This window comes from Clavelina lepadiformis, chromosome 5 (assembly GCF_947623445.1).
Source record: "Clavelina lepadiformis chromosome 5, kaClaLepa1.1, whole genome shotgun sequence".
NCBI lineage: Eukaryota > Metazoa > Chordata > Ascidiacea > Aplousobranchia > Clavelinidae > Clavelina > Clavelina lepadiformis.
Genome location: NC_135244.1, coordinates 2986353 through 3012430, shown reverse-complemented (window position 1 = coordinate 3012430; position 26078 = coordinate 2986353). Strand labels below are relative to the sequence as shown.

Genomic DNA, 26078 nt, shown 5'->3' with positions numbered 1-26078 from the left:
TCAAATTGGCCGTCTTCTTGTATTCCGCAAAATATAACTATGCAAATTAACTTGAATATTTTAGCAGCAGAGACGAAAAACCGAAGACATGGTACATCCACAACCATTACAGGATTAGTAATAAAACATTCGCAGCATTCCAGCTTTGTAAACACGTTGTTTGAAACTGCTAGCACTATATAAGTATGTCTACTCGAAATATCATTTCTTTTTTGGCTGAGACGGGGTGTTGAATTTGAAATAAATAATATCGCCGTCCTCAACGATGTAATTCCTCCCTTGCTGGCGATATTTTCCTGCCGCCTTGACGGCTGCCTCGCTACCACCCTCTTTAAAGTCGCTGAATTTCATGATTTCAGCCATGATAAAGCCTTTCTCAAAATCGCTGTGAATCCTTCCTGCCGCTTGTGGAGCCAGGGAGCCGCCTTTGATGGTCCAGGCTTTTACTTCGTCCGATCCGGCGGTGAAAAAATATTGCAATCCTAAGCCCTTGAAACCGCTCACTACGATCTTTGCAAGAGCCGACGTCACAGCACCATCATATTGCTCTTTAAGGTAAGCTTCCCGTTCAGCATCGTCGGCCATGTCCATCAACTATAGACAGATTGTTGGTAAGTTATAAATAGTGCACAGTTCATACGTAATATTGGTTATAATAATTATTAGCTGTATTAGCTTACTGGGCATCTTGCTTGAACGAAATCCAGACTATATTAAATGCTAAAAATTTGAAATCTTGTAACAACTCTGCAAAATCCCGAGCTATCACAACTATCAAGTGGTTATATTGTAGACTAAATCTGTATGTATTGCATTTTATGTATTTACACAATCGGGATTGCTTCTGGTTGGTTATCATGAGTTCAGGATCGAGTCAGACGGGTAAGTGTCCATTATGGAAAGTGCAATATGAGACCTTCTGGTTATAAGCACATTTATGGCTTAAAAACAACTAACACCGTAACTGACTTACCTTTAATTCAAAGGCGCCAGAAAATGGAATTAACAATGCATGCGGGTCATTCTCATTAACCCAAGTCTTTATCTTCATCAACCATTTGTTTTTCTTCCGCACAAAGTCTTTTTCACTTAAATTGACGAGATAGATCTGAAAACAAAACTTACTCAGTGATCAATTGTTTAGTGTTTTGTAACAGAAACATGTCCTTGGTGTTGGAATTAATCAGTTTGTCAAATTTTGCTAATAGTATTAACTGCCACCACACAATAAAAACTCTGACGTGAGCAGCATTATACAAACTGGTTTGCTAGTTTAAGTAACTGGTTAATTTGAATCCCATCAATGCATATTGTATATGTTCTAATGTAACACCGTATGTCAACATCTTTCAAACTATGGGGCGTGACCCAAATTAGGGTTGTCTGGTTTGCACCAACGGCTCATGAGTGTGATTGCTCGTAAGCAGCCATAGCTGTTGCAGTAACTAAATGGCATATGATTTTTATTTATACTGGAGTCTCAAAAATTGCGTGGAAAGGTTTTACAAAGGATTTTGAGTCAGAAAAATTTTGGTTGAGAAACAGTTTTCATATCAACTATTTTGTGAAGTTTAAAAGTGAATAACACTCAAAAACTGAAAAATAATCGTTATAATTGTTTTAGTAATTTTATATAAGAAAACAGAAAAGTTAAATCACAGAGCTCGCCGTAAATATGGGCTTCAAAAAGGCTACCTGTGGCTTTGAAGTCAGGAACAGATGATCATTAAGGACTTCTATTTCTTTTACCCCCCATTCTCCGTATCGGACCGGTTTCTTTTCATCTTCTAACATCACTCTGATCTTCTGCAACGTCTCAAATTCCAACTTGTACTGAGCACAGAAATGTCAGAAATTTGTAAATTTTTTTCCCAGTTTTAGGAAATAAAATCAACTGCAATGAGCTAAAACATATACTACTGTAAAAAATATGGATGCAGGAAAAATAATGAGACAAACAAAGTGTTTATATATAGGATAAATCGCAAGCTTTTCAAAACTCATAATTTTTCCACACAATATATATTGCAACATTGAGTAAAAAACAGTTGGAAAATGTCTTTTGGGGCTAAACCTGTTTGACATATGATACAAATCATAATGCACATAGAGTTTCAGTCTAAAAATACCTTCTTTTCACCACCTCTAGTGTAGACCTTTTCCAGTTCACCAAGTCGTTTTCCTAAATGCTCTATGTCTTTAAGACGGAGTTCTTCTTGAATGATTGCAAGATCTCGGACTGGATTTACATCTCCTTCCACGTGTACAACCTTAAAGCATATATTTTGCGTACTTACAAGAATAACTAATATTGTTTTTCTAAATATCATATTTCACGCAAAGTTTGTTCTACGTGTCATTGCGTCAAGCACAGAGTGTAATCAGCAATATATACATTTTAGTACCTCGGCATCGTCAAAAGCTCGTGTCATGTGAAAAATCGCATCACATCCACTTATGTGAGACAAGAAAGCATTTCCGAGGCCTTGGCCCTCATTGGCGCCTTTCACCAAACCAGCAATATCAACTACAGACAAAAATGCAGGGACCTAGAAAATAGATACTTTGGATTAGATTGGGATAAGTTTTTTTATTGGACACAGACTACAGTTGGTTGCAATTGTAAATAATTAACAACCTTGCTGGCAGGCTTGTGATACCGACAGAGGAAATCCCACCTCTCATCTGGAACGGGAACTCTGCTTTCATTTGGATCAATCGTGCAGAATGGAAAGTTTTCAGCTGATGCCTGAACAAATTCAACATTGTTAAAAATCCTGAAATTTTGTTATAGCTTATACTTATTACAACCACCAAGGAGGTTGTGTTTTGCCAGAGTTGATTGCTTTGTCAGTTTATTAGTCTGTTACGAAAATATCTCATAATGGTGATAATGCTAAAAGTTATTGATAAATTTCTGGATAGCCCAACATTGGCATAAGGAAAGAAATGATTACGTTTTGGGTTCATTAACCTTATGTAGCCAGGCTGATAAATAAAGTGTTACAAACTTTTTCCACTTACCCGTCTCTTAATGAGAGATAAAAAGAATAATGGTAGGTGGTTCATAGGCGATAAAAATAGGAGCCTACGTCGATATACCGGGAAAGTACAAAAATTAATGAAACATTTGTTAGTAACTCAAGAAAAGTTTGGTTTCCAATCAACATACTTTTTACTTGTGGGCTCCCACATTGGGAACTGTTCACAAGGACCATCGCTAGATTTAGAACAATGAGGATTGAAGACAGTTTTAGCTCATGGTATTTATAATATTTTCAAAATATACTTGTTTGAACAACTGTTAACAACCATGTTAAAATCACCATGGCAATTGTCTCTTCTACTTGTTTTCAACAACAAAGTTCGGCACATGTTTTAACATGGTGGACGGCGACTGCTGAAGTGGAAAGTGCGGCGCATGCACACACCAAACTCATCAACGTGTACGCTGTACTTTAATACGTTCAAGGTGATTTATAATAAACAAATGAGGAAAAGTTGGTTGTTTAAATGCCAATTTAAAACAAATAAACAACTAATTGAGGCTTCAGTTCACGCAATCACGCAAAAATGTGTGTCATTGCATGCAAAATTTCTTGTCAAAAACTGCCATACTTACCGGTTTGATAGAAGGCTTTATACATTTACGACAATTTGAATCTAAGGTTCCAGGTCGATTCAACCCAGGGCAACCCAACCAACGTCGGGTTGAATTGTCCTAAGCTAAATTATCCTGGGTTGAATTGCCTGTGGATTGAATTGACTGACCACTCGAACGTACATAAGTAAGGGAAAAAATACTAAAAAAAAACAGAGTCATACCTGACTCTTAGTCAAAACATTGAAAAATGTAGATTTTCCAACGTTCGGCAAACCAACGATTCCAATTTTAAGTGAGGTTCCTAAACGTCCCAAAATCAGCGGCGGTTTCTCAACTTCCTTCTTTTTCTTTGGAGCCATTTGCGGATAAGAGAAATATTACAATCTGTATCGTTCTTACTTAACTTTCTCTGAAATTTGTTGCCGGAAGTAAATATATTATTGGTGGCTGATTGCATGGTGTACGGTTGTACTGTACACAACAGTCGGCTGAAAATATACGAAGCACTTGGCTATCCATCTAGTATTAGTATTATTGGTATAAGATACTGTACTCCATAGTGAAATATATGTGACACAGAAAACTAAAAAATCCCCTATTGCCCATCCTGTTTACTGGCTTTGACAAAGTTAATTAGCAGTATATTATGACAGTTACTGTTTTTCAAAAACTGCAAGATAGCATATACTACATGTTTTTTTATAAGCATATAAATTTCAAGATAGATGCTGGGTTATTATGCTTAGCACCAATCTGCAATTTTGAAGTTCAAGTTATGCTTAAATTGACATGCTCAAATCATTTATGTATCAAGAAAGCATAAGCATGTATATATCTGTATAAACATAAACATTTAAAAATAAAGAATGCAAAGCAACAACATTGAAGACAGAACCAAAATATGCATGAAAATTATTGGCAGACAGATTACAGATATGTGTGTTTAGTATTTGCATAAATAGAAATACAGTATCAGTGAATACCCATAACTGTTGTTAGTGGATGCCCTTGGGCATCCTGGCTCTTTAAAAATGAGTGCTCTTCGAAAATTTGGATACCCAACTCTGGCAAACTTAGCTTAATCTGCCAACAGACACAATCAACCATGCATTTTTTTGGTCTAAAATTCTATAAAAGCTCTTTTTCTCCCTAATCGTGTGGTCACAATTACCAGTGTCATTTCCTGCAAATACATCTCTTCATGCTGTGCGCATAGTATAGTCTGGCACAGATCACACCTTAAACAATGGCATTATCCAGTCATCAGTCACATTGGCAACCTCATTGTGCAGTAAAAACCAATCATTAAAAAACAATGGGTGCCCCCAGATGTCATCCATTCAGCGGGATGTTGGATGCCCAGTTCAAAATTGGTTTGCCATGGCACCAAGACACCCACTAAAATCAAATACGAATAAACATTTATGTGTGATTCAACAATTTACTCTCATGGTCATCTTCAATATCAAATGTACTTCGGCTCAGTGTGTGTTTTCTCATTTATCAAGTCGATGTAAAATAATGCATCATCATTTGGGGAAGGACAGCTGAGGAGTGTGAGCTACCGATATCTTATTAATGACATGTATCATGCCCGGATTGCAGAGTATGGTTGTTTTCAGCAAGATCTTGGGTGTGCCAAACAACCAAAAATGACAAGTGCGGTGCGCAAAAATGCTTAGACGCAATGGAAGTGTGCAGTTGCACAGTAATATGCACATTTTGACTTATTCAACCATTAAATCAATTGAAAATTGAGTGCACAGAAGTTTTGTGGAAATCAGTAAGTACTAAATAATGCACCTTGAGTGTGGCACTGAAGCTGATGAAAAGCAATATTGACTGTACCTATGCCAAACTCTGCAGTCTGGTATCATGCAATGTTGTGATTTTCAATAAGTTTAGTGCACCAGGGGGCTATTGTACTTTCACCACAGAAACAAGATTTTGATTCTTGGTATAGGGTTTCTTTTCACTATCCAGATGCACAAATCAACTTATTATTTGCCGCTTTTAGTATGTAACTAAGTGTATGTTTACATGTCCTTTTTTATCAGCTTATTTGTATCGCATTGTTCATTTTTCGCCATTAATAGTGCGGAGCGGAAGTTGCGATGCTAATCGCTGTAGTTATAGCACAATAAAACACATGCTCACGAACAATTATGAAGCAGGAAAAAGTGGCAAAGACCAAGGGCTTAAAACATGCAAGATATTAGTTGCCACTTTGCCTCAGTATCCAATTTCATATAAATTAGTTACAAATTTTTGTGTTTCTCGGCATTGTTCTGTCAATGTTATTACTTTTTCAACTTGTTTATTGTGTGTAGGGTTTAGTAACCGCTCTAACCATTATTCATCTTTATCATTTGGCTACATTATTCTTGACCGTTTTAAGCCCTTGGGCTTGCCACTTTTTCATGCTCATTGTTTGCTGGTCGAATTGTTAGTTGTTATTTTGTCGCGCTATAATGGTTAGCATTTTATTTTTTGTTCTCCTGCAAAAAGTGGGTCTGGTATACAAGTGCACAACCACAGGATGCCTTGTATGCTATAGACCACAGCTACTCAAATTGTGACGTCATCTGGTTGTACACTTGTAAATTAAACCCAGAAAATGATGAAAGATAGACGATGCAAAACATGGTTGTTACATGCGCAGATTGACCCGCTAACGTATGCTTATACATATATCCAATGAAGTTGGATATATGCTAATGCTTATAGGCTTACGCCTATAAAAAGAAAAATATGTATAGGCTAGCTTGCAATCTAGGATTTGTTTCTATTTCATTTAGTCTTTCAAAAGAATTAAGTATTGCTTTTTTACTATCACATGATATAGATTATAGAGCCTATAGGTTATAGCGTACTTTTCGCTTCCTTTTCACATTTTAGTGCAGCTGCTACGCTAGTTATGGCTGCGTCTGCGAGTCTGCGAACAGCATGATATCCAACGAAGCGTGAACTTTACATGATGTCATCGTGACGTTGGCAACTTCTTCAAATTTCAAACGAAGTGCAAACTGCAAAGTGAATTTAAAGTATTTACTTTTACAGAGCAACGCGTGGAAATAAAGTTCTTTGGAACGCAAGATATCTCATTAATTGGTATTAACTCATGCGTTATAAACTAAAACAAAATCATAGAAGTATTGCTTTGTTTCAATTTTTTAACTTCGCTGTTCTGTGCAGCCTGATACTTTTAAATCATCGCAATTAAAAAATGAATCTATAACTAAATAAAACTATATATCAAAGTAATACCTATAAATAATCTAAAACGATTTATAAACTTAATTTAAAACTTTTTAACGGTATAAAATTGAAAAAAGTCTGAAACACGTAGTTGAAATATATCATAAAATATTGATAGGTCTACTACAATCGGTGTTTCATAGTGTCTCTAACTTGGGAATTACCCGCCAAAGGAAGCTGTGCTTGGATTCTAGGTCGATTCAACCTCCCGGACGATTCAACCCATGACCATTCAACCCAAGACCATTCTACTTATGTAGGCGTTTCAAAGACAAACTCCATCTCATTCACCGGGATCATGCTTCTTTTGCCAAGAAAAGACACGCTATTGGGCCTCTCGAGTGCATCAAAGGCTAAGGGGTCACAAAACAGGAACTAAGTACACATTTCCATTACGCGAGTAGGCCTTTACATTCCCATAAATAAGGTTATTATTTTGATAATAGTGATGCGCCGTCTATGGCATGTAGGATACAGTATCAATAAAAATTCATTGAACAATCGCGAATAGTGAACGCTGCTCCGATGTCGAATTTCGGAATAAATCTCGGATTTCGTAATCGATCCATAGAGAATCGGAGAACAGTCGTCGATTGAAATCAGGCTATAGCTCTTTGATGAACTCCGTGACGCAATGTCAGGCACAAACCAAAACTCTATCAAGCCAAATCAATAGAGGAGATATTTCCCATAGTACAAGCTAAATGTTAGGCAGATGTTTTTGACTTGTTTCACAAGTTAGCTTAGTACTATCACGTTGTCATTCTTAAACAATATCCATAAATAATACGCGTGCTTAGGTTGTAGTATTAACAGTATATGATTTTTGTTATCATTGTTGATTTGGTTCAAATAATGCCGACTTCAACTGGATACAAGATGCAAATAGCTATGCCTACTTTGTCACAAAAAAAAATTTTGCTTTCACTATTTCAAAGGAAAAAATCGTGCGTTCAATGCTATTTTTCGCAATTTCTTGTTAATTTAACTTAAATTTTATAACATACTAACCTAAATCTAACTTCTAATTAAACCTCAAATAGCTAAAATCAAAATTTTCAACACCAATTCTTCTAACCAAACCGCCTATCTTTAAGAACAAGCTGTATGACCTACTTTCGGTGAAATAGTCACTATGAAAACATTTTGTCATGGCAAAACCCTCGCAAGGTTTGTCTCCAGCTTGGTACAAACTTGACTTATACGCTGGCCTCTGGACTAGAATATACACTGTACACTGTACAGGAAGGCGATATAACAAGCTGACTATACAGAAATCAACATTTTACATCCAAGTAAAAGATACAACGGTTAAGCAGCCTTGTGGAGATGGATAACTCTTATCGTATATGTATAAGATTTTTACAGTTTGGTGTACTTGTTAACCAAATCAGAGTTATGTCTGTGTATCGAGTCATACAGTCATACCGAGTCTATCAGTCAAACCGAGTCGTGTTTATCCTTTACAACAAGAGCTGCCGTAAGACAAATAACGAAATTGGAACGACATTAATTGTAGCATCGACCAGGAAGACTTGCAAAACTTTGCTTTGTGCAAGAAAAAATTTAATTACAATTTAATTTAATTACAAACGTTCATTACAAATTACAAACGTTCAGGCTATTGGGTTGTAAAGATTTCGCTCAGGTGGGTTGCAGATGAATTCCTATAAGCGAAAAACCTAATTTTTATTTTACAGTGGTTTCAATCCTATACGTACCGGACTAATTCGATACGAAGTTACGTTACGTGGTCAGCAAAGAATGCGAAGTAAAATGCGTAAGAGTTTGCGTGTAATCTGCGGCTCGTTACGCAGGCTAATTTTGTTTGGCATGTCAAACAATGTTTATAATAATCAACTAGAAGTAATATACAAACCGAATTGTTATATTCAAACGCGGCGAAGTCTTTACAATCCAATGGCCAGCAAGTTTGTAACTTAAAAAAAAATTAAACTGGGTCGATAATTTGCATTGTTAAGTATAAGGCAATCGAAAAAATCTTGCCACATATTCAGTAACTTGGAAAGAGTCTATTGCATCTTTTGAACACAAGTTTGTTTCCATGTGAAATGTACAGTATGTGTAGATGATATAGTCACACATAAAGTACTTGAGTTTAACATATCTGGGTATAGTTGACAAATAAAAACTGTTAAACGTGTAAAAATTCTTTGAATCTATTCTACAAATTGTTTTCACGGCATATCCTGCGAATTTAACGAAGCTTGCTTTCCTCTTAATTATATTCTCTGCTCGGCCCTTTCCCCCCTGGCGCCTTCCGGCCATCCTGGCTGGGTCCCCATAAAGTATGCACTTGCTGTGGTTTAAGGGATGTAGTTTGTTTGTTTCCATTTCGATGCTTACTCTTTTGGTGTGCTTTATTGCGTTCAGGAACATGCAACTTTTGAAACCTGATAACGGATGAGAAACTCCAGACCGTTGCATGGTACGTCGCTCTGTCCTACTTGAATGACGTCATTGTTGCAAAATTGTAAATATTGCGGAAGTAAAACAAGTAGACTTGACAAGATTTTTCAAGAGTTTATTCAATTAAATAAAAAGAACTCTCATTATAATAGAATACAACGGGATTTGTCAAAAACGACTCGTTAAAATAAGAAAACATAAAAAATACAACAAAGTATCGCCTTGAAACTGCACAATCGAAATAAGAAATACAACAATATTATATTATAAGCGGTGCTCTAATAAAAATTTATTTACCAACACGTAGGGCGGTAAGCAACGTAATCGATTGTAAAACGTTAAAAAACAAAAACCTGTGCGAACAAATGAAGCAATTTCAAACGCATTTGACTTTTGAAACTGAAAGTAATATTTTAGGGCAAAGGCAAATTTTTATTCAAACTTGGCAACACTTTTCGAATCGTTGTTTCATTTTATCCACAACAAGTTTAGTCTCCGAGAATTCCAGTTCTCTCCTTCTCGTGTCCTTCTCAAGGCTTCTCTTGCTCATTCCTACTCTACAGCTTTTACGAAGCTTTCTACTTCTGCATGACACGGGCTCTAGATACCGGTCTAAATAGTCCCCGGTCAGTCGCCCCAGAATAACGACTCAGGCAACAGACGGGACCCGACGTGATAAAAGAACTCTGCGTAGGGAAGAATCCCCGGTTCCTGCTGGGCTCTTCCCATGTTCGAGTGGGTGACATCCCTATCAACGGACGTCAAGGAGGAAGTGTGAAAAAATTCTCTCATCCAGTTCCGGAAAGAACGGAAGTAACGAAGAGGAGTCACAGCAAGATGGGCGACGAAATCGTTTTCAATGACGGCATAGCAGGAAGCCAGGGTGCCTTCCACTACAATCTTTCCGCTGTTCGTCAACGGAGCGTAAGCGCCGCTAGCGGATTCGACAGTGTCAATCTTAACGATTCTAGACGGCCGCAAGACGTCGGTAGAGGTCGAATTTGATGTTACGTGAAGGTATTGTCCAACGCTGGCTTTTCCGGCGAAAATCGCGGCTGGGGATGTAAAGTGGCGTGGCGTCCACGCGTCATTAACTCCAACGAAATGGGAAGACGATATATCCGAAGATACGCCCTTTACATCGGACACATAGATGAGATGATTTCGCGTGAGGTTTAATCTGTGTCCGTCTTCTGTTTCTATGGAAACAAAGGCGCGTCTGGCGACACCGTTTGCGCGTTGATCGGTCTGAAGATCCATAAAGGTGAGAAAAGAATCCGAGATGAGTCTTCCGCTTGAATCCGTAGAGAGGATCTGATCTCCTGGTCGCAGCTCCGACATTTTCTTGCTTCTTCCGTCGGGAAGCGGTACGGTCGAATCTCCCGGAAAACATCCCCCATACTGAGCTGCTTGGGATGAATCTGTGAGATAAATAATAGTTAGTTATGACGTCATAAACATTTATCTGATTGTTTATAACAATTGAAAATTTTTTGCTCTTTTTAATCGTGCATTGAAATTTTTACATTGAAGTTGACAGTTTGAAATTCACAATTAAATAAAACAACTGGCCCGATGTTTTATTGGAAGTTTTTCTAAACTATAATAATAATAGACGGACGTGGACCAACGTAAAACAAGGCAGGCGTTAAACCGCTGTTTCCTAATTCCACGTTGGCACTTGGGCCGCGTTTTAACGGGCAATTATGCAACAATAACGAATCGTTTTCTTCCCGTTCCACTTGCTCAAACGCAAAGCAAACAGCCTTGACAAAACGGCAATCAATCGTCGGCGAAAGTACAGGTCGAATTTTTCTTCGCTCGCCATTCGCTGATGAAAGCCGACCGTGAAAAACATACCTGTAGGCGCCTGAGACGATGTTATTGGATGAAGAGGGAAGACATTAATTGAGGGGTATCACCGACTTTGACAGGCAGCTTACTCTTAACTTTAAAAATTGGATGTCACATTCGCAGCGAAGAGTGACGGACAAAGCGAACTTTCTGGAAAGGCGCACGTGCCTCGGTTTTTCTAACGATTGTGTAAACAGAGACTTCGATTCTTTTCTAATCCCAGTGCAAGCGCTGCGACAATCTCTTCAAATGAAGACAAACAGGGCGACATTGTTCGTTGGGACATAAATGGACAATGTTGTGATAAGCAGCGTTCGTTGTACGATACACTTTCGACAAAAATGTTTTGATAAGGCTCTAAAATCAATTAGGATTGTGTTTGGTTAACCCGGGCCTCTTCCAGTGTTTTCAATTTTCAATGCTTTATCGTTCATCTTATACAGGAATAACTCAGACCCAAATAAAGCCCGGGGTATGACCCACAATACAGAGGAGCGGTTGCAAAGTGAAGGGTAAATACGTTGTAAGCCGATATGTTTTTGAGTCTCGCAGCTAACTCGCATTCCAATCTGGCTATAACTGGCACTTTGATGCGCGCAAAAATTTCCATAAGCATTCCCTGAAATCTAAGGGACGAAAAAATCAACAATAACTCAATTTTTCACTTCCAAACAATCACGCATTTAACACGTCGTCTGGCGATAGCATTATCGTACAAATAATCTCCTGATAACGAGTCTCACTCCCAAGCGAAAGGAGCGGAAAATCGCGCGCCATATTTAAACCGTGTTTAACAACGCCGGAAAGATAAGCCTATTCTTGACGTTCAATATGCGTAAGAGCAGGAACAGGAGCGTGGACAGTGAAGCCCTAACTTTTCACAGATCAAACGAAACGTTCGCAATTAGCTTAATTTTGCAAACGTGAAATATAAGATTTCTTTTGTCAAAATTACATGAAAATTATTTGGGGGAATTCCCCAATCCTGACACGAATTTCTTAGAAAAATATACTGTTACGTATCATTTGCATAAGCGTTGAATGAACCTAAAGTCTCGACTTAATTGCCATTTTAAATTGCCCTAATTCTGGCAATCGACCGGATGACGATGCGACGCGCGAGACATCTACGTATGACAGCTAAATTTGGAGCATTTTATCTACGCTCATCGTTCGAATACAAATAGAGACAGGGTAACCGACAGATACCGGCAAAAACTTTCCTTTCGCTTGAACTGACCTGGAGCGGTTGAAGCGGCCCTTGTGATAAATGGTCATTATGAACCTGCACCATAACCGCTTTTACAGTTGATTTTTTTAAATACGAACGATTTCTGAAGACCAAACTTTACCAAACAAAAACAAGGAAATATCTCCGTTACAGCGCGGGTTTCTAAAACATAACTCGCCTAATAGCTTAAAAAATATTAACGTCCATTAGGTGATGAGTATAGCCTTAAGTTCGATACAAAGAAGCGGGAATGCAACTTTCCAGGCGTAAATTGCCTTATAAGCGTATGTAACTGATGACGACGTTTTTTTTGATGATTTTTACGCCACGACTTGGCAAACGTCTTCGACAACTTTACCACAAACCCGAACCCAGTCAGCAGTAAGTCACAACCAAAATGGCGTAACTGTTTCTATTGTAAAAGTCATCTAATTAGGCCGTTTTAAACACGATTCGTCTTTTTTACTGGTTTACGCTCCCTGTGTAGAAAATGTATAATGACGTAAGAATTCTGGGCGACGTCGACGAGGTGTTCGTAGTGCGTGCGTAAACGAGCAGTGGCTATTAAAAAGCAGTAGGTTTGTCCGAGATGGCAAGAAAAAAGTCCAATTTGACAGCCGATTAAGTCAAGCACAGCAACTATTGCAGACTACGCTGTTTGAAATAAGAAGAGTTGCCAAAATATCAGAGCTCGCTTTTCATTTGCGACACTTTGAGCCAGTAGCCATTGCCTTCAGCGATCAAATCATGGCAATAGTTGGCAGATGGAACTTGAGTCCGTTCGCCAACTTGAAACCAGTCGTAATCGTGAAGGAAAGCAGACGTGAATTTCCGGACATGTGGAAAGAGTTCAACTGCAATTTCGCATAGAAATCAACCGTTTCTTTGCCCAGTGTAGTCTTTAAAACGTAGTCTTACAAAACTAAACCTTGCCCCAACTGTCGAAAACGCCTTTTAAAACGCAGCAAAGTTATCAGAAAAACGTTTCAGCGATGAAAGATGTTGCCAGGTGTTTGTTATTAAACAGCACTGATTGTTTATCACAAAATAACCCCCAAACCGCATTTGACAAATTACCGAAACAAGCCAGTGTACGAAGCCGTTACAAGGGACAAAAATCTTTGCGGTTTACAGTCACTTACCCGCACAATGGCGTAGGTGATAGCGGTGAAATTGATTACGTATAAAGAGCGTGGGCGATTGTCAGACGGACGCTTTTCAATTAAAAGGTTACGCACGTGTTCAAAGTTTGTCTAGCCACATCAAAGCCAAGAGAGACGAAACGTGATTGTAAAGACATAGTTAAACGCCGCTACGTAATAAAGACGAAAACTCTGTCAACAATTTAAGAGTAGGCCAAACATGAACATCGTCCGTCTATATCGTTGTTTGTAAAATTTGACGCTTTAAAACTATGATTTATCTCCTACCTGACTTCACCGAACAGTGTACATAAGTGTTGTCGAAATGGACCCAATCAAAACCGGCTTCGACGGCCAACCGGGCAAGTATGGGATATTTAGTGAGGTCTTCGTCGTTCGTTGTGATATCAACAGCTCTTCCTGAAATATGGTACAATTTTTTGGTAATTTTAATGAATTGTAAGAAATTTCAACGATTGTTGTTTCTTCTTCCACGTTACATAAGACGTAAACGCGCTCAAGTTTTTTTTACGAAACTGAAACTTAGGAAAAAACACTTTTAAAAACCGCGCCGGATAATAAACCGTTGTCAAAAAAGCTTACTGGTACATATGACGAGAAAACGTAGAATTTTGTGTAATTGTAAAGATTTAATGTTACCTTCATAATGGAGGGAGTTTGGGGGTTGCCTTGGGTTTGTGTTCGGGTTCTCCCAGCCCTCGGTGACCCTAAGTTTCACTCCTGGCCACTCGCTAGAGACAAAACTTGCCAGGATGTTCAATCGTTCAAAGCAGCGCTGTAAATTAAAAACAAAAAACATGAAAGCGATTCTTTCTTGTAATAACGCTTAAAAATTCTCATATCTTTTCATCTCATGTGTTGCATTAAACTATTTTTCAAAGCAATAACTTAAAAACTTAATACAAAGTCAACGACTATGGTTAGGTTTAAACAACAAGCAAACCCGGATATTGACAAGGATCGTTTACCCCAGCCATGACCTCTCTCTAAAGTACTTTTGAGTTTAAGATCAAGTCAATAGGGCTTGTTGCAGGTAAACAGTGAACCGTTTTGATTTTCAAGAGCTGTTACATGCGCTTGAACCCATTAATCTTAACAGTTGAGTGGGCTTTTGAGACTCGACTTTCGTGAGAAATGCGAATAAGATGATTCAAAATTGTGTGGGAAAAAGCAGGAAAAGTTTTTATTTGATAAAACACATTTTTCCTGTTTGTTTAAGATGCTAAAATGCCAATGAATGTCGATGGAAAGCGCTCGCTTTGATCTGGTAACCTTTTTGGGAAAAGCTTACATACAACACTTGAAACAGCGTTCAAACGAAAGTGTTTTCAGGTGTTCTCGTGCCGCCCTTTCACCCAACCCAACTCTGTATTAATCATAAGCCTAAAAAGCTCTTCCGATAATGACGTCACAAACACGTTTGCTTTAGCGCGGTTTCGGGGCCTTCAAGGAGTAAGTAGGGCAGGAAAAGTCCTTATAATTCGGGACAAAACGACAGTTGTTAAGTGTACCGGAACGGCACGGTCAAGGCGTCGTATCAAGGCAATAGCGCTACTCTGGCAAGAGGTTCAGCCGGTGAGAGAATAACAAGTTCCACTTAAAACCGTGGCGGCACTTTTGAGGCTGCATATTGGGTGCAAAGTATGATGCCTTCGTTAAAGTTAAGGAAGACATTAACGCTCGTTGTTACGCTCTAGCGAAAGACAATCGGCTGTGACTAACTACTAATGCACGGGAGCACGCCTCCGAAACAAAGCAAACCGAGCGACGAAAACTTTCAAAAATCATTTCAAAGAAACCGGCTTATTCATAATAAAAAACGGAGCAGTGTTGGACAGCGTAATGGCCCCAAAAAAATAACAAGTGTTTCCTTCTCAAAAATTGAAGCATGTAAAGTGTTATGTAATGCTGTAATTTGATTGAAAAAAAATGTTAGAAATGATGGAAGTATTCAGTAAAGCACAATCGTTAATCTAAATAAAAACATCTCACATTCTTTCCCCGTGTTAATTAACTTGATTAATTTGAAAGCTAAGTGAAACGCTTATTTTGAAGTGCCGGTTAGGAATAGGCTATTTCGCACGCAGGGAGTTAAACGCAAAGCACTCGAACGTCAATTAAAGAGATTTTGATGCTTTCTTTTTAATCCAGGCTTTTTGCTCTGACACTTGCCATGACCGTTTAAGTGAGAAGGTCGTCCTGACCCTTTCGCGTGCCCCCTTGACGGCTACGGAACACTTTTCAACTTTCTCTTTTCGAAGACGTCGAAATTGCTCGCTGCGAGCTTTTATCGTTTTAAGTTTCTTTCCGATTTTCCATTCATTTTGAAGCCGACTTGCTGATCTGGTCTTGGATTCTGAAGCAGCAGGCAAACCGATTACCACATCGACATCAGATAATTAATCGTCGGGGACGCGTCCGAACGTTATAATGTCGGTTTCACGCTAAATTCCATTCTTACAGTTCGGTTGATAAATTGATTTGGAAGATTTGCTTTCAAAAAGAAGTAAACAGACTGCAGCTACTAAACAACTTCTATACGACGCCAGTGACGTCTGAGAGTTTGTTTGACAATTGTCAAACTCTCCGGGAGCCCATGTTAGCGGTTTCTTTGTTACGTCGTAAACAAAATCCTACTGACAATGTGTACACAAGTAAACAGCTAAACAGCGACACCTTGAATCGTGTTGAAAAAGCACGAAAAATTCTGATCTATGGTTTTTTTTTGTTTTTGATTTGTCCGACAAACTAACATATTACTGCGCCTGTTTCCAACATTATATATATACAGTATATATGAATAGATATAAAAAGACGTTTTCAAATATTTTCAAGGCAGAGAAAGTGCAAGTATGATTGATTTCCAATTTCTTTCAAGTGCGTTTGTGACTAAAACCGGACCACAGGTAAGGCGTGGCGTTGCCTTGTGACGTGCCCTTGATGTCAGATAATTGTCACGCACCATTAGCAACTATACACAGCTTTGTTAAGTATGAGCTTTCAAGACATAAGACACACTCGACAAAATAAGTTACATTCCGGGAGTCCAGTAGAGAAAGCTTAAATTCAGCAGGATAGAGATTAACTACGTCAAGAACTAAAAATAAAATTCGGCGACTTAAAAAAAACGTTGCAAGGGTTTTTAAAATACGGCTGCGGCATGCTGCCAAGATGAAAGACGCCGCCGGTCACTTGTAATTTGCTTTACTTTACAAAGCAGGGTAGAAACAATTGCCGATCGGCATCATAGCTATACGACTGATATAAACCACAACACCACAAACAAGTAATCAACAAACAGAAAGCTGCTGCACAGAAACACAACAAACAACGAAGATAGCGCACCCATGCAATTGGATACCGTCAAGGTCATAGTTCACAGACTTAGCAATTCGAATTTGAAGCCGGCGCAAGGCCTTAAACCCGCCGAGGTTCCCGTACTACACCGATCACGTTCGGCATATAGGTTAAGTAGAAAGATAAACTAACAACCGTGACAAAAACGGTATTTGGCGCGTCAGTTTGATCCAGTAACTGAGTTTTTTTTTATCTTATAAGCTTTGCATGTTTAACTATAACCCATGCATAGCTCGTGGACGTTTGAGGACCTTGGCAGGCGTGCGACCTTTTTGTAAACTTCCGAAAAAGGTACTTTTCCGCATTGTAAGCGGTTTCCATAAGCCATTATTTTCAAAGAATATCATTGAAAAACGTCAGCTGGTGGGATCGGGTTTCGAATTCGGCACCGTTGCGAAGGTCGCCCGTCGGTATTAACATTCGTCGAAAATTATTCACTAACAAGACGGCGACCGTAAGACCTTGATAGAATTTCACAGTTTTTTCTCATCGCGCGCTGCAACTTATCCGCCTTCAGAAGCTGCTTTGCCAAAGGTTTTAATCTTGTCTTTCGCGATAGTCATCCATTTCTTACTATTCTTGGTATTTGTCCATTCCCAACATGAAACAAAAATAATTATTCACCGTCGTCGTAATCCCATTAACGGCGCTGGAGGTTTTTTTAATGAGAACATATTTGGCGATGTCCATAATGTAATTCCTAAAGTTGGACAAATCCCCTTCGTATAGTTAACGGTCTTTCGCTTTCCTCTTAAAAACGGTGCAAAGTTTCAAAATGGCAATGTTCGAACTTTTAGTTTTTATCTGGGCGTACGGAAAAATAGAGATGTTGCCTTATCTAGAGTACTGAAAAAATGTTTCCGCAGCTTCCGCAAACAGATTTCGTAACGTAAGATTTTAGAGGTCACACACATTGATAAGAGTGTTTTACGTATATATAGATACAAAATTTCCATAACGCAAACAACGTAGCAGAACTTGACGCAATTCATCTACTCAAGCAACGTCACAGAAATGCCGTTTTGTGACGTAGTATTTGGTTTCGTAAATGTTTGGCAAATAGCAGAGATGAGTGGAATGAGATAAAGCCATCCGGCTCTTAAAAATTGAGAATATTTTCAACGGCCGACTTAATGACGATAATGAATTTTAGCAAAATGCTGGTAATTGAAGGAAGTGAAAATTCGACTCCATAATTCTGACTCTGCAACATGATCTGTCTAATTTCTACTTTGTAAAATTAAAACAAAATAAAAGAAAAAAATTAACTGGGCGTGAAGGGGGCTTCCGGTTCATTTGAAATTACATTTTCACGGTAAATATTACACCATTTGCTTTTCCTTGTGTACACAAGCACAAGGCGTTTGATGTTTTCGGCAGACATGAAATAGCTGCCGTGCCCGAGCCGATATGTTGCCAACAGAAAATAAAAACAACGATTGGAAAGAAAATGTTTAGTTAGCAAGTGAGCGTGCTTACAGTCGCCGCTCCTGAAGCAATTTGTTACGAATCTGCGTTTGCCATGCTTCATTTGTTTATACCAACAAACCGTTCGAAATTCCAATGTAAGCGTAGAGTAATGACGAGATAGAAATATCATTGCCATCTGGTCTTGTACGCGGGGATCAGGCAAAATTGTACGGTGCTGTGATCTCAGTCCGGAAAGTGTCAAAATTAACCCCGTCGGGCCCGCGAGGCCGCCACTTTTGCTCGGTCTGCAGCCGAACAATACAAAATCCGCGGTGTGTGTTTGTCTTTGATTGTGTCTGGGCTGTAAATCCGTGATTAAGATCGGAATCCGTTGCAAGTGCTAATACCGGGCAGGTATAGGAACCAAAACATCGAAGAATTTTACGCGGATATAACTTGAAGGCGATTCGGTTAATCGAACACAGCCAACAACTGTCTATTACCAAATTTTTTTCATATTTTTTACCGCTCTGGACTGGGAGGGATTTTCTGCATGCGTCTTGCGGTTTAATTTCAACACATACAGCGAGCTGTTTTGACTTTATAATAAGACCGAGCTTCATAAGCATGCTGCACGAACCATATACTTAAGGGATGGTGCCCGGTGTTATGACTTGTGATTCTTTCTATTTATAAACTCAACCAACATAGTAAGGGTATTTAAGGGTAGCAAAGAGCTACATCGGCCGGATACGGAACCGTTTGATTGCCGCAAAAAAACATCTTGTTGTCGGCGGCATGATCCATTACTAAATAAAATCCGATCATTCGCCTTGATCTGGAAATACAGACAAAACAGCAGGATATCCTGCATTTTTGCCAAAGTTTCGGTTGATTAAACATTAGTTGTGTACGCAAAGGCGTCAAATTAAACTGACGTTTCTAACTAACTCATGCTGTAGCTCCAAAAGTGATAACAAAAGTACTTGGCTGCAGTTTGTGCAAAGTAACGGAGATAGGTGCATTCAAGTTTTCCTCAAAGAAATCACAAAAAAGTTTAGAAACAAGATTTCCATGCATAATTTATGAATCCTGCAACCGAGAGGATTGACCGCAACTGTTGACGTCGAAAACGCGGCGAAAGAGAATTTCAAGCGTCGCGCAAAAGTCCCTCGATGCCGCAAAAAATCGCAAAGTCCGGAAAAAATTGTCTCATAATGGCGCGTCACCAAAATGCGAAGGATTAAAACCATCTGCACAATGTGGCGAGACGAAGACATCGACGGTTGCTTAAGTTTTTCCTTTAATTTAAGGGCAAAGTATTTAAGCTTCTTGGTGCCACTTTAAGCGACAAGAAAATCGATTTTCGAGCCCATTCGTGGACGACGGATTATTGTATTGATTGACCGACGAGACGCTTTTTACCGGAACGTGATAATAATTTTCTATATGAATGAGTAATAAAAATTGAGGTATTCTACATCGAATATTATCGTAGCATGATTTTATGAAAAATCTCTAACAATTACAACTGAAATGAAGATACGACGTCACTTGATTCCAAAAAAATTACGGGAACCAAATCGACAATAAATTAGGAAAGGTAACTGACGCCCCAGAGTTGGATTGGGAAAGTGAGTCACCTCAAAGTTTCTTTCCTTAAATTGTTTAAGTAACTTTCCTCGAAATGTTTTGTTGCAGGACGGCTCTTCAAAAAAGTACCACACCAAGTTACAGGTATCGCCCGGTAATAAATTGTAACATGAATCAGTGAGTTCCGCCGCGATGCTGATAATAGAATGATTAATTTACAAATAAAGATAAAATTTTTACGGTGCCGTCTTACCGCTGTCATAAGTCGGTCCTCGCCTGTACCCTCCTCGTCTTTGAAGACGATGTTCGAATTGTAGTTTGCTTTGAGCTGGCTGCTATCGGTTATGGACCCCTCCGCGGGGCCGCTAGCCCCGATTGTCTCCTCCGATAATTTCGGGACAAATTCGTTTCTTTGAAAGGGAGTCAGTACAACACGCGGGTGTCGTGGAATACCGTCCTGAAAGGGTCCGGGGTGGCAACCCCTGACAAGACTCACTCCGCCAAATGTAGTCCAGTACCGACCGGCAGAGGACATTCGCACCATGTCCGAAAGCATCGGTCCGACAATCAGAGTCCAGATGATAAAACCGTAAAGGCAAAATCGAAATGAGCTCAGCGACGACGTCCCACCGCAGGACGTAAACATTGGAATGCAAGAGCGGCTGGCAATCTTCCGATGTATCTTATGAGAATTCGGTTCTCTATTTTGTTCCAGAGATCTTCTGCCACAAGTACATACACACAATCTCGTCGAGTGGTAACATCGTTCGTAGGAATATGAACGCTTGGAGGCAACGTTGTCTCGGGCTGCAGCCATGGCATCCGTAAAATGCTCTTCCCGGATAAAACTGATTTCATTTAGAAATCTTTCGGAACTAAATCTTAATCCTTCTTCGTCGACCATTTTGTTAACTTGATTGACACATTGACGAAACGGTCGGAATGCAAAACGTAAGTGGAAAGCTGTTAACTGAACTTTTGCAACAAGAAATTACAATGCTCTCTTTCAGCTAGTAGTTTACGATGTCTTCGTACTGTTATTGTTACATCGAAATCAAAATACACGCGACCTGTAAACGAACATTTGCTGTAAGATTTGTTAGACTAAACATATATGTTTAAAAATAGTAGAAAAAATATAAAACAGCCTTCTGGGAAGTTTTCTGTGTTAGCATAACGTCTAAACTAACATAACCTACTTCTTAGCAAACCAACAAACATGAAATAGCCTGATAAAGATGTAGGCTGAACACGTAAACGGCAGTGCATGTTGTAGATTGTAACCACAAAACAAATTTTGAAAGCAGTAAAATAGTAAGCAAACACGGTACAAGTGTTTGTGACAAAGCGGGCAGCCCTAGACCGGCGACTCCATCGTCTAACAAGATTACGGTACCGTTGTACATGCTATACCCGAAACGTAGAGCCAGTAGCCTAAAGATAATGCAAACTGAACTAAAGTAAAGCTTACTGTAATTGTGCTATTTACACACGGTCGCTTTTGTTTGCAAAGCAGTATAGGCACGTTCTGTTTTTTTTCGCAGTTCCTTTGAATTACTGACCGTCTGACCGACAACGGCGCATCCTATTTGAAAGCTTCCCGGTTGCCAACATTCGCTGCGTCCGTTAACTAAGTAGCGCCTGAAATTTCTTTTGCGTAACTCCGTATGATGTAAACTACTGTGCGTTTCCCTGCATTGTTAACATCCATGTGATACCGCGACTGTTCGCGTCTGGACTAAAAAGATTAAACTGAAAACAGTCTGGGAAAGGGAGGCAATAATAACTGTTCAAATACCTGCCTCAGATCTGTCCAAGAAAATTCTTGGCCTTGTATTAGAATCTTTTTCTGTCACTATAACTTGGACCAGGTTTGCAGAAGCGAAAACCTTCTACTGCCGTCATTTCGATGGCAGCCTTCGACTTATAAAGAGCACTCTTGGTTCTTTTTCGTTCCAAATGTTTGGTCCTTTTTCTCCTGCGCACAGTCTGTCGGAAACGACTTCGCCTCGGTACACTGCTACTGGCCGCTTTCGGAAATGGAATCATTGGAAAGCTATGCACTTGGATTTTTTTTCATCAACCGAAACGAGCCGGCTCGTGGCCCGAAATCAATCGTTTGTTCAAGTTAATCCTGAAATTAACTGACTTTCTTAAATAGGGCAAAAACTTTAACAAAAGGGAAAAAGGAACTATACAAATGATTGTTTGTGGGTTTGGCAATACACCTATAACGCACACGCCTACGCTTACGTCACTACACTACGTCGTAAAAATGCAAATAAGTCTTTTCGGACAAATTGGGGCATTTTGTTTTACAAAGGCGGCCAAAAAACATCTGTGATGTGGACGTCAAAAAATATATACGCGTAATAGAGGTGTGGCCCAGCTACAGCGTGCATTGCTGCTGAGCTCACAAAATCAAGGCTAGATTTTGAGCGTTAGACGATTTTGATGTTGACCAGCTTCCCCAGATAGAATTTCTAATCGTTCGAGCTTGGACCAAAATCGCATCCGGCGTTCCTGAACCATCGGCGCCAAAAACGCTTTTTACTCAAAGACTTACTAAGCCCTTTTCGATATCGCTAATCCACATGTGCGTTTATTGACAATCTAATCCCTACATGACGCATCGTCTACCTACAAACAGTAAATGCCATGAAACAATCGAAATCAAACGTCGTCCGCTTTTTGGGGGATGATTCAAAATTCTATTCTGCCGACATGCTTTCTCTTACAAGACTGCTTATGTATGGAGCACTTTATAGCGTTGTTGTAAAACGCCATTCAAGCGCATTCCCACATGAAAATATTAAAAAATATAAACACAAAGGTCGTATTAGCGCTTCTTTGAAGGGTCAATAAATCCCTGCGAGGACACAGAATACTGCGTCGCTACATTAGTTAAACCAACTAGCGCCCGTAATGCCGGCGAGCTTTTTCAGCTCACATAAACCGCTTCCTTTATCGGCGAATCGCTGAAGACTAGCGACCACTTTCTTGGCACCAAACACCTGCTCAGCGAACGGACTCCTTAAGCTACGGATGGGACTAATCTGAACGGTCGAATACAGACGTAATATGGAGAAAATGACTATAAAGTTACGCCCTAAAAATAAAGGCTTCAGCACGTTCTGATATAAGCCGTAGATTTCACTGTGAACCGCGGTTGTGTATGGACTATTGTCAGGTTAGCTTTTCATGTGTAGCGCGATAACGCTTTATTTATTCTGTGTCTCACTCACGTATTCGTCAGCGCACAGGATGGAAAAGATTGTGCGCTGCTTTGGGGAATGCTGCAATAAAAACAAGCATCTTTTATGTTCAAGATATTGGATTGATGCCCGAGGGTAACAATGTTGCGTAGCGGCGAAAGCCTATCGAGAAATCCCGTCATCTCATCAAGTTACATGTTCAGTCACGGGCACTTGCATGTGACAGTGTGTAGGCCGCTTGATGGTAAGTTGGTTGCCTTGTTTTTGCCAACATTTCGTCTCGGCTAAGAAGCGAATCTGCGGGAAGAAGGGATTCATTCTTAATCCGTGGCTAATCTTCATTGAATGCGGACCTGTCTCATTTTCGAAATGCGTTAAAGCGAGATATAGAGGCCCGGTACAGACTGACCGGGCGAAAAACTGTTGTTGTACGACATACTTGTTGACCGCCGTTCAAAGCGACAAAAGACCAGCTTAGGCCCAACAGCACTACACCTGTCTCAGCTTGTCGGGATATTTTCAATCCCAAGCCTCGTTGGGCCTGTTATTATTACTCCTTTCCGTATTGTAAGATGTTGGCTTATTTGACGGGGTTTCGGGAGGCTTTGCCAAGCCATTTCAAGTGTCGACAGCAGGACGTCTTTACCTGAAAAATAACAACGACCCTTGTAAACATCATTCATAAGAAATAAATTTGTCTGATGGTGTGATTACGCACGAAAGACGTGTAAATCCAAGCAACGAATTACATCAATCACCGCGTAACAACTTTATCGTCGTGGCAGGACGAAAATGATAAAAAACGAAAGTTCCAGGAACCGCTGAGATTTTTATCGCAATCGTGCTCGTTTGGAATAAGTAAGGGCTGTACGGAGGCTGATAGATTTGCGTTGACTACAGGCTGAATGCCACGCGTTTTGACTTTCGCATAACTAGCATGTAATAAGTCATAGCTTGACATTCTTTCTGACTTACAGGTTCACTAATCAAAGTTTTTATACCGGCGCGGCCGGTATCGGATTTCAGGGGCACAGGACCCGGGGCAAGAGACCCTCGCCCTCCGAGGGGGTATCTTACAGTAAAATGGGGTCAGGTTTATTTCCCACCGCGATCAAAGCTTTGGCTTTGACGCTGTTAAGCGCATTAATAAGCGTTGAAACTGCAGCAGGTTGGTTTGAATTTCCTTTATCTCTGTGGCAATCGTATACGTATCGCTTCTTAGACAAAAGCCTGAACAAAAGACTTGGTATTAATTGCAAAGGGAAGTTTTAAAGAATTTGCACACCAAAATCGTTATCTTTAAATCGTTACCTTTTTGTCATTCTTATTTAAGAGATAAAACGTTTGTGAACGTGAAGGCGACTTTAGGTTTTTAACGAATCAACGGACATTTGTGAAAAAAAGTTTTTCAACTAAGAAACGTCAACCGTAAAGGCGAAAATTTCCTATTAGTTGAGTATCGTTGTTTATATGGTTTTTACGTAATTTGTTTGATCAAATTTCAACCAAAATGATAAGTTTTGAAAGATTTAAAAAGTGTAAAAATATATTTTACCCTTTTTATTAGATAAATCATGTTTCAGAATATCCAATTTTTTATGAAACGTAAATGATAGCAAACATCATGACGTCAATGCTAGCGTCAAATATCTCCAGCCAGCTAGAAAGATATCTAATTCTGCCCAACCCCAACCAAACAACAACGTGACGGAGTCGCCTTGATGATGTACAAGGGTTCAAATGTGGTGAAGTATGCTCTTGAAAAATTCACCAGTAGTTGACAGAACTTTTCCACAACTATTACGGTTAGCACTGTCTGCTTGGCGAGTAAATGATGGGTAGTTTATCATGAAATAATGACTTTATCGACGGCGTTCGGATATTATTAATATCGTTTACATTTCTCTGACTGATGCACGAAAGGTCGTTGATAAATACTTGGTCGAGTGGCGGACACGGTGAATAACTCTTCCAGGTATTCCTTTCAATCATCGTCCTTCGACGTCCGCTCCTGAGAAAAGTGCTTTAGAAATTCGATGTGACGTAACTTTTCCCGTTGGAATATTATAAAAACAGACATGAAGCGCTGACCACATTTTAGAGAAGAAGAGAAAGTGATTTTTCAAACAGAGACGAAGTGTTTATGTCAATGTTGTTTTACAATGTTTTGATTGCTTGGCAATTGTAGTTTTTTGTTTTACAAAACAAGACTGCATCGTCTTTCTTATTGTACAACTTTTTCCTCAGTGATGACTAAAGGCGTTGAAAAGATTCTCCGACGCGTTATAAGAACCACTCTGTCCCCGCTGCTCCGCTAAATCCGTTCTTGAGCCGTCTGAGTTTATCCGGCGGAGGTTTTTTCCCACAAGAGATGTCGGTATCATCACACCGTCATAATTTTCCTTGTGATTTTAGCCTTTTAGTAACAGGTGACCGTTTTCATACGTCATAAATACTTGAATAAACCTTTGACGTCATCAGGCCATATACTACGACCAACGGCGGTGAGCAATCGTAAGTTCGTAAACGCAACGTCATTTTAAAAATAAAATAAATAAACAGGAAAGCCCGAGCGCGGGAAAAAAGCACATCGCCGTAGCTACTTCCTGGTAAGTTACAATTTGATTCCAAATTTGCGGTCCAGGAATGACTCAATAGAGGAAATGAATTGGATCAGAAATTGACATCGGCCGACAAGTCAATTAATGAAATGACATTTCCGATGCGGCCGAAGCTGAAAGCTGTTCGAAAAAAGGCCAGCATCGTAAGTATGGCTTTGCGATCCCATCTAAATTTGAAATTTGTGTCCAGCAGTACGATTTCGTGTTGTTTTACCGCCGTTGTGACCTTAGTGCGGAGGAGGCTTTATTTTTAACCTCGCTGTACTCGTGGGAAAACGCCTTCTGGGCCTAAATCAACTATTTTCTAGTTTAAATAATGCTAAGCACATCTCAAATCGTGCA

The 26078-nt window shown here is 39.5% G+C and overlaps 2 protein-coding genes across 2 annotated transcripts; both read right to left on the bottom strand.

Moving 5' to 3' along the window:
• LOC143460485 (obg-like ATPase 1) lies at window positions 1–4039 on the bottom strand. The gene is made up of 7 exons (XM_076957987.1): window positions 3826–4039; window positions 2639–2749; window positions 2406–2549; window positions 2130–2270; window positions 1696–1833; window positions 974–1108; window positions 1–594 (listed from the first exon to the last, which is right to left on the bottom strand). The coding sequence occupies exons 1-7, from the start codon at window positions 3961–3963 to the stop codon at window positions 202–204; spliced, it is 1200 nt and encodes a 399-aa protein (XP_076814102.1). The 5' UTR covers window positions 3964–4039; the 3' UTR covers window positions 1–201.
• A 5347-nt stretch (window positions 4040–9386) lies between these two features.
• Window positions 9387–20966, bottom strand: LOC143460610 (sonic hedgehog protein-like). Its single transcript, XM_076958190.1, has 4 exons — window positions 20154–20966; window positions 14180–14315; window positions 13808–13939; window positions 9387–10713 (listed from the first exon to the last, which is right to left on the bottom strand). The coding sequence occupies exons 1-4, from the start codon at window positions 20802–20804 to the stop codon at window positions 9920–9922; spliced, it is 1713 nt and encodes a 570-aa protein (XP_076814305.1). The 5' UTR covers window positions 20805–20966; the 3' UTR covers window positions 9387–9919.
• Window positions 20967–26078: the final 5112 nt, after the last annotated feature.

Excerpts from the sequence above, each read along its gene's own strand:
- LOC143460485 (XM_076957987.1), bottom strand. The coding sequence starts at position 3,963 with ATGGCTCCAAAGAAAAAGAAGGAAGTTGAGAAACCGCCGCTGATTTTG. Across the intron at positions 2,750-3,825 it reads ATGTTTTGACTAAGAGTCAG|GCATCAGCTGAAAACTTTCC; the intron begins GTATGACTCTGT and ends GAATTTGTTCAG. Across the intron at positions 2,550-2,638 it reads ATCACAAGCCTGCCAGCAAG|GTCCCTGCATTTTTGTCTGT; the intron begins GTTGTTAATTAT and ends TCTATTTTCTAG.
- LOC143460610 (XM_076958190.1), bottom strand. The coding sequence starts at position 20,804 with ATGGTCGACGAAGAAGGATTAAGATTTAGTTCCGAAAGATTTCTAAAT. Across the intron at positions 13,940-14,179 it reads AAACTCCCTCCATTATGAAG|GAAGAGCTGTTGATATCACA; the intron begins GTAACATTAAAT and ends ACCATATTTCAG. Across the intron at positions 10,714-13,807 it reads ACACTGTTCGGTGAAGTCAG|ATTCATCCCAAGCAGCTCAG; the intron begins GTAGGAGATAAA and ends TTTATCTCACAG.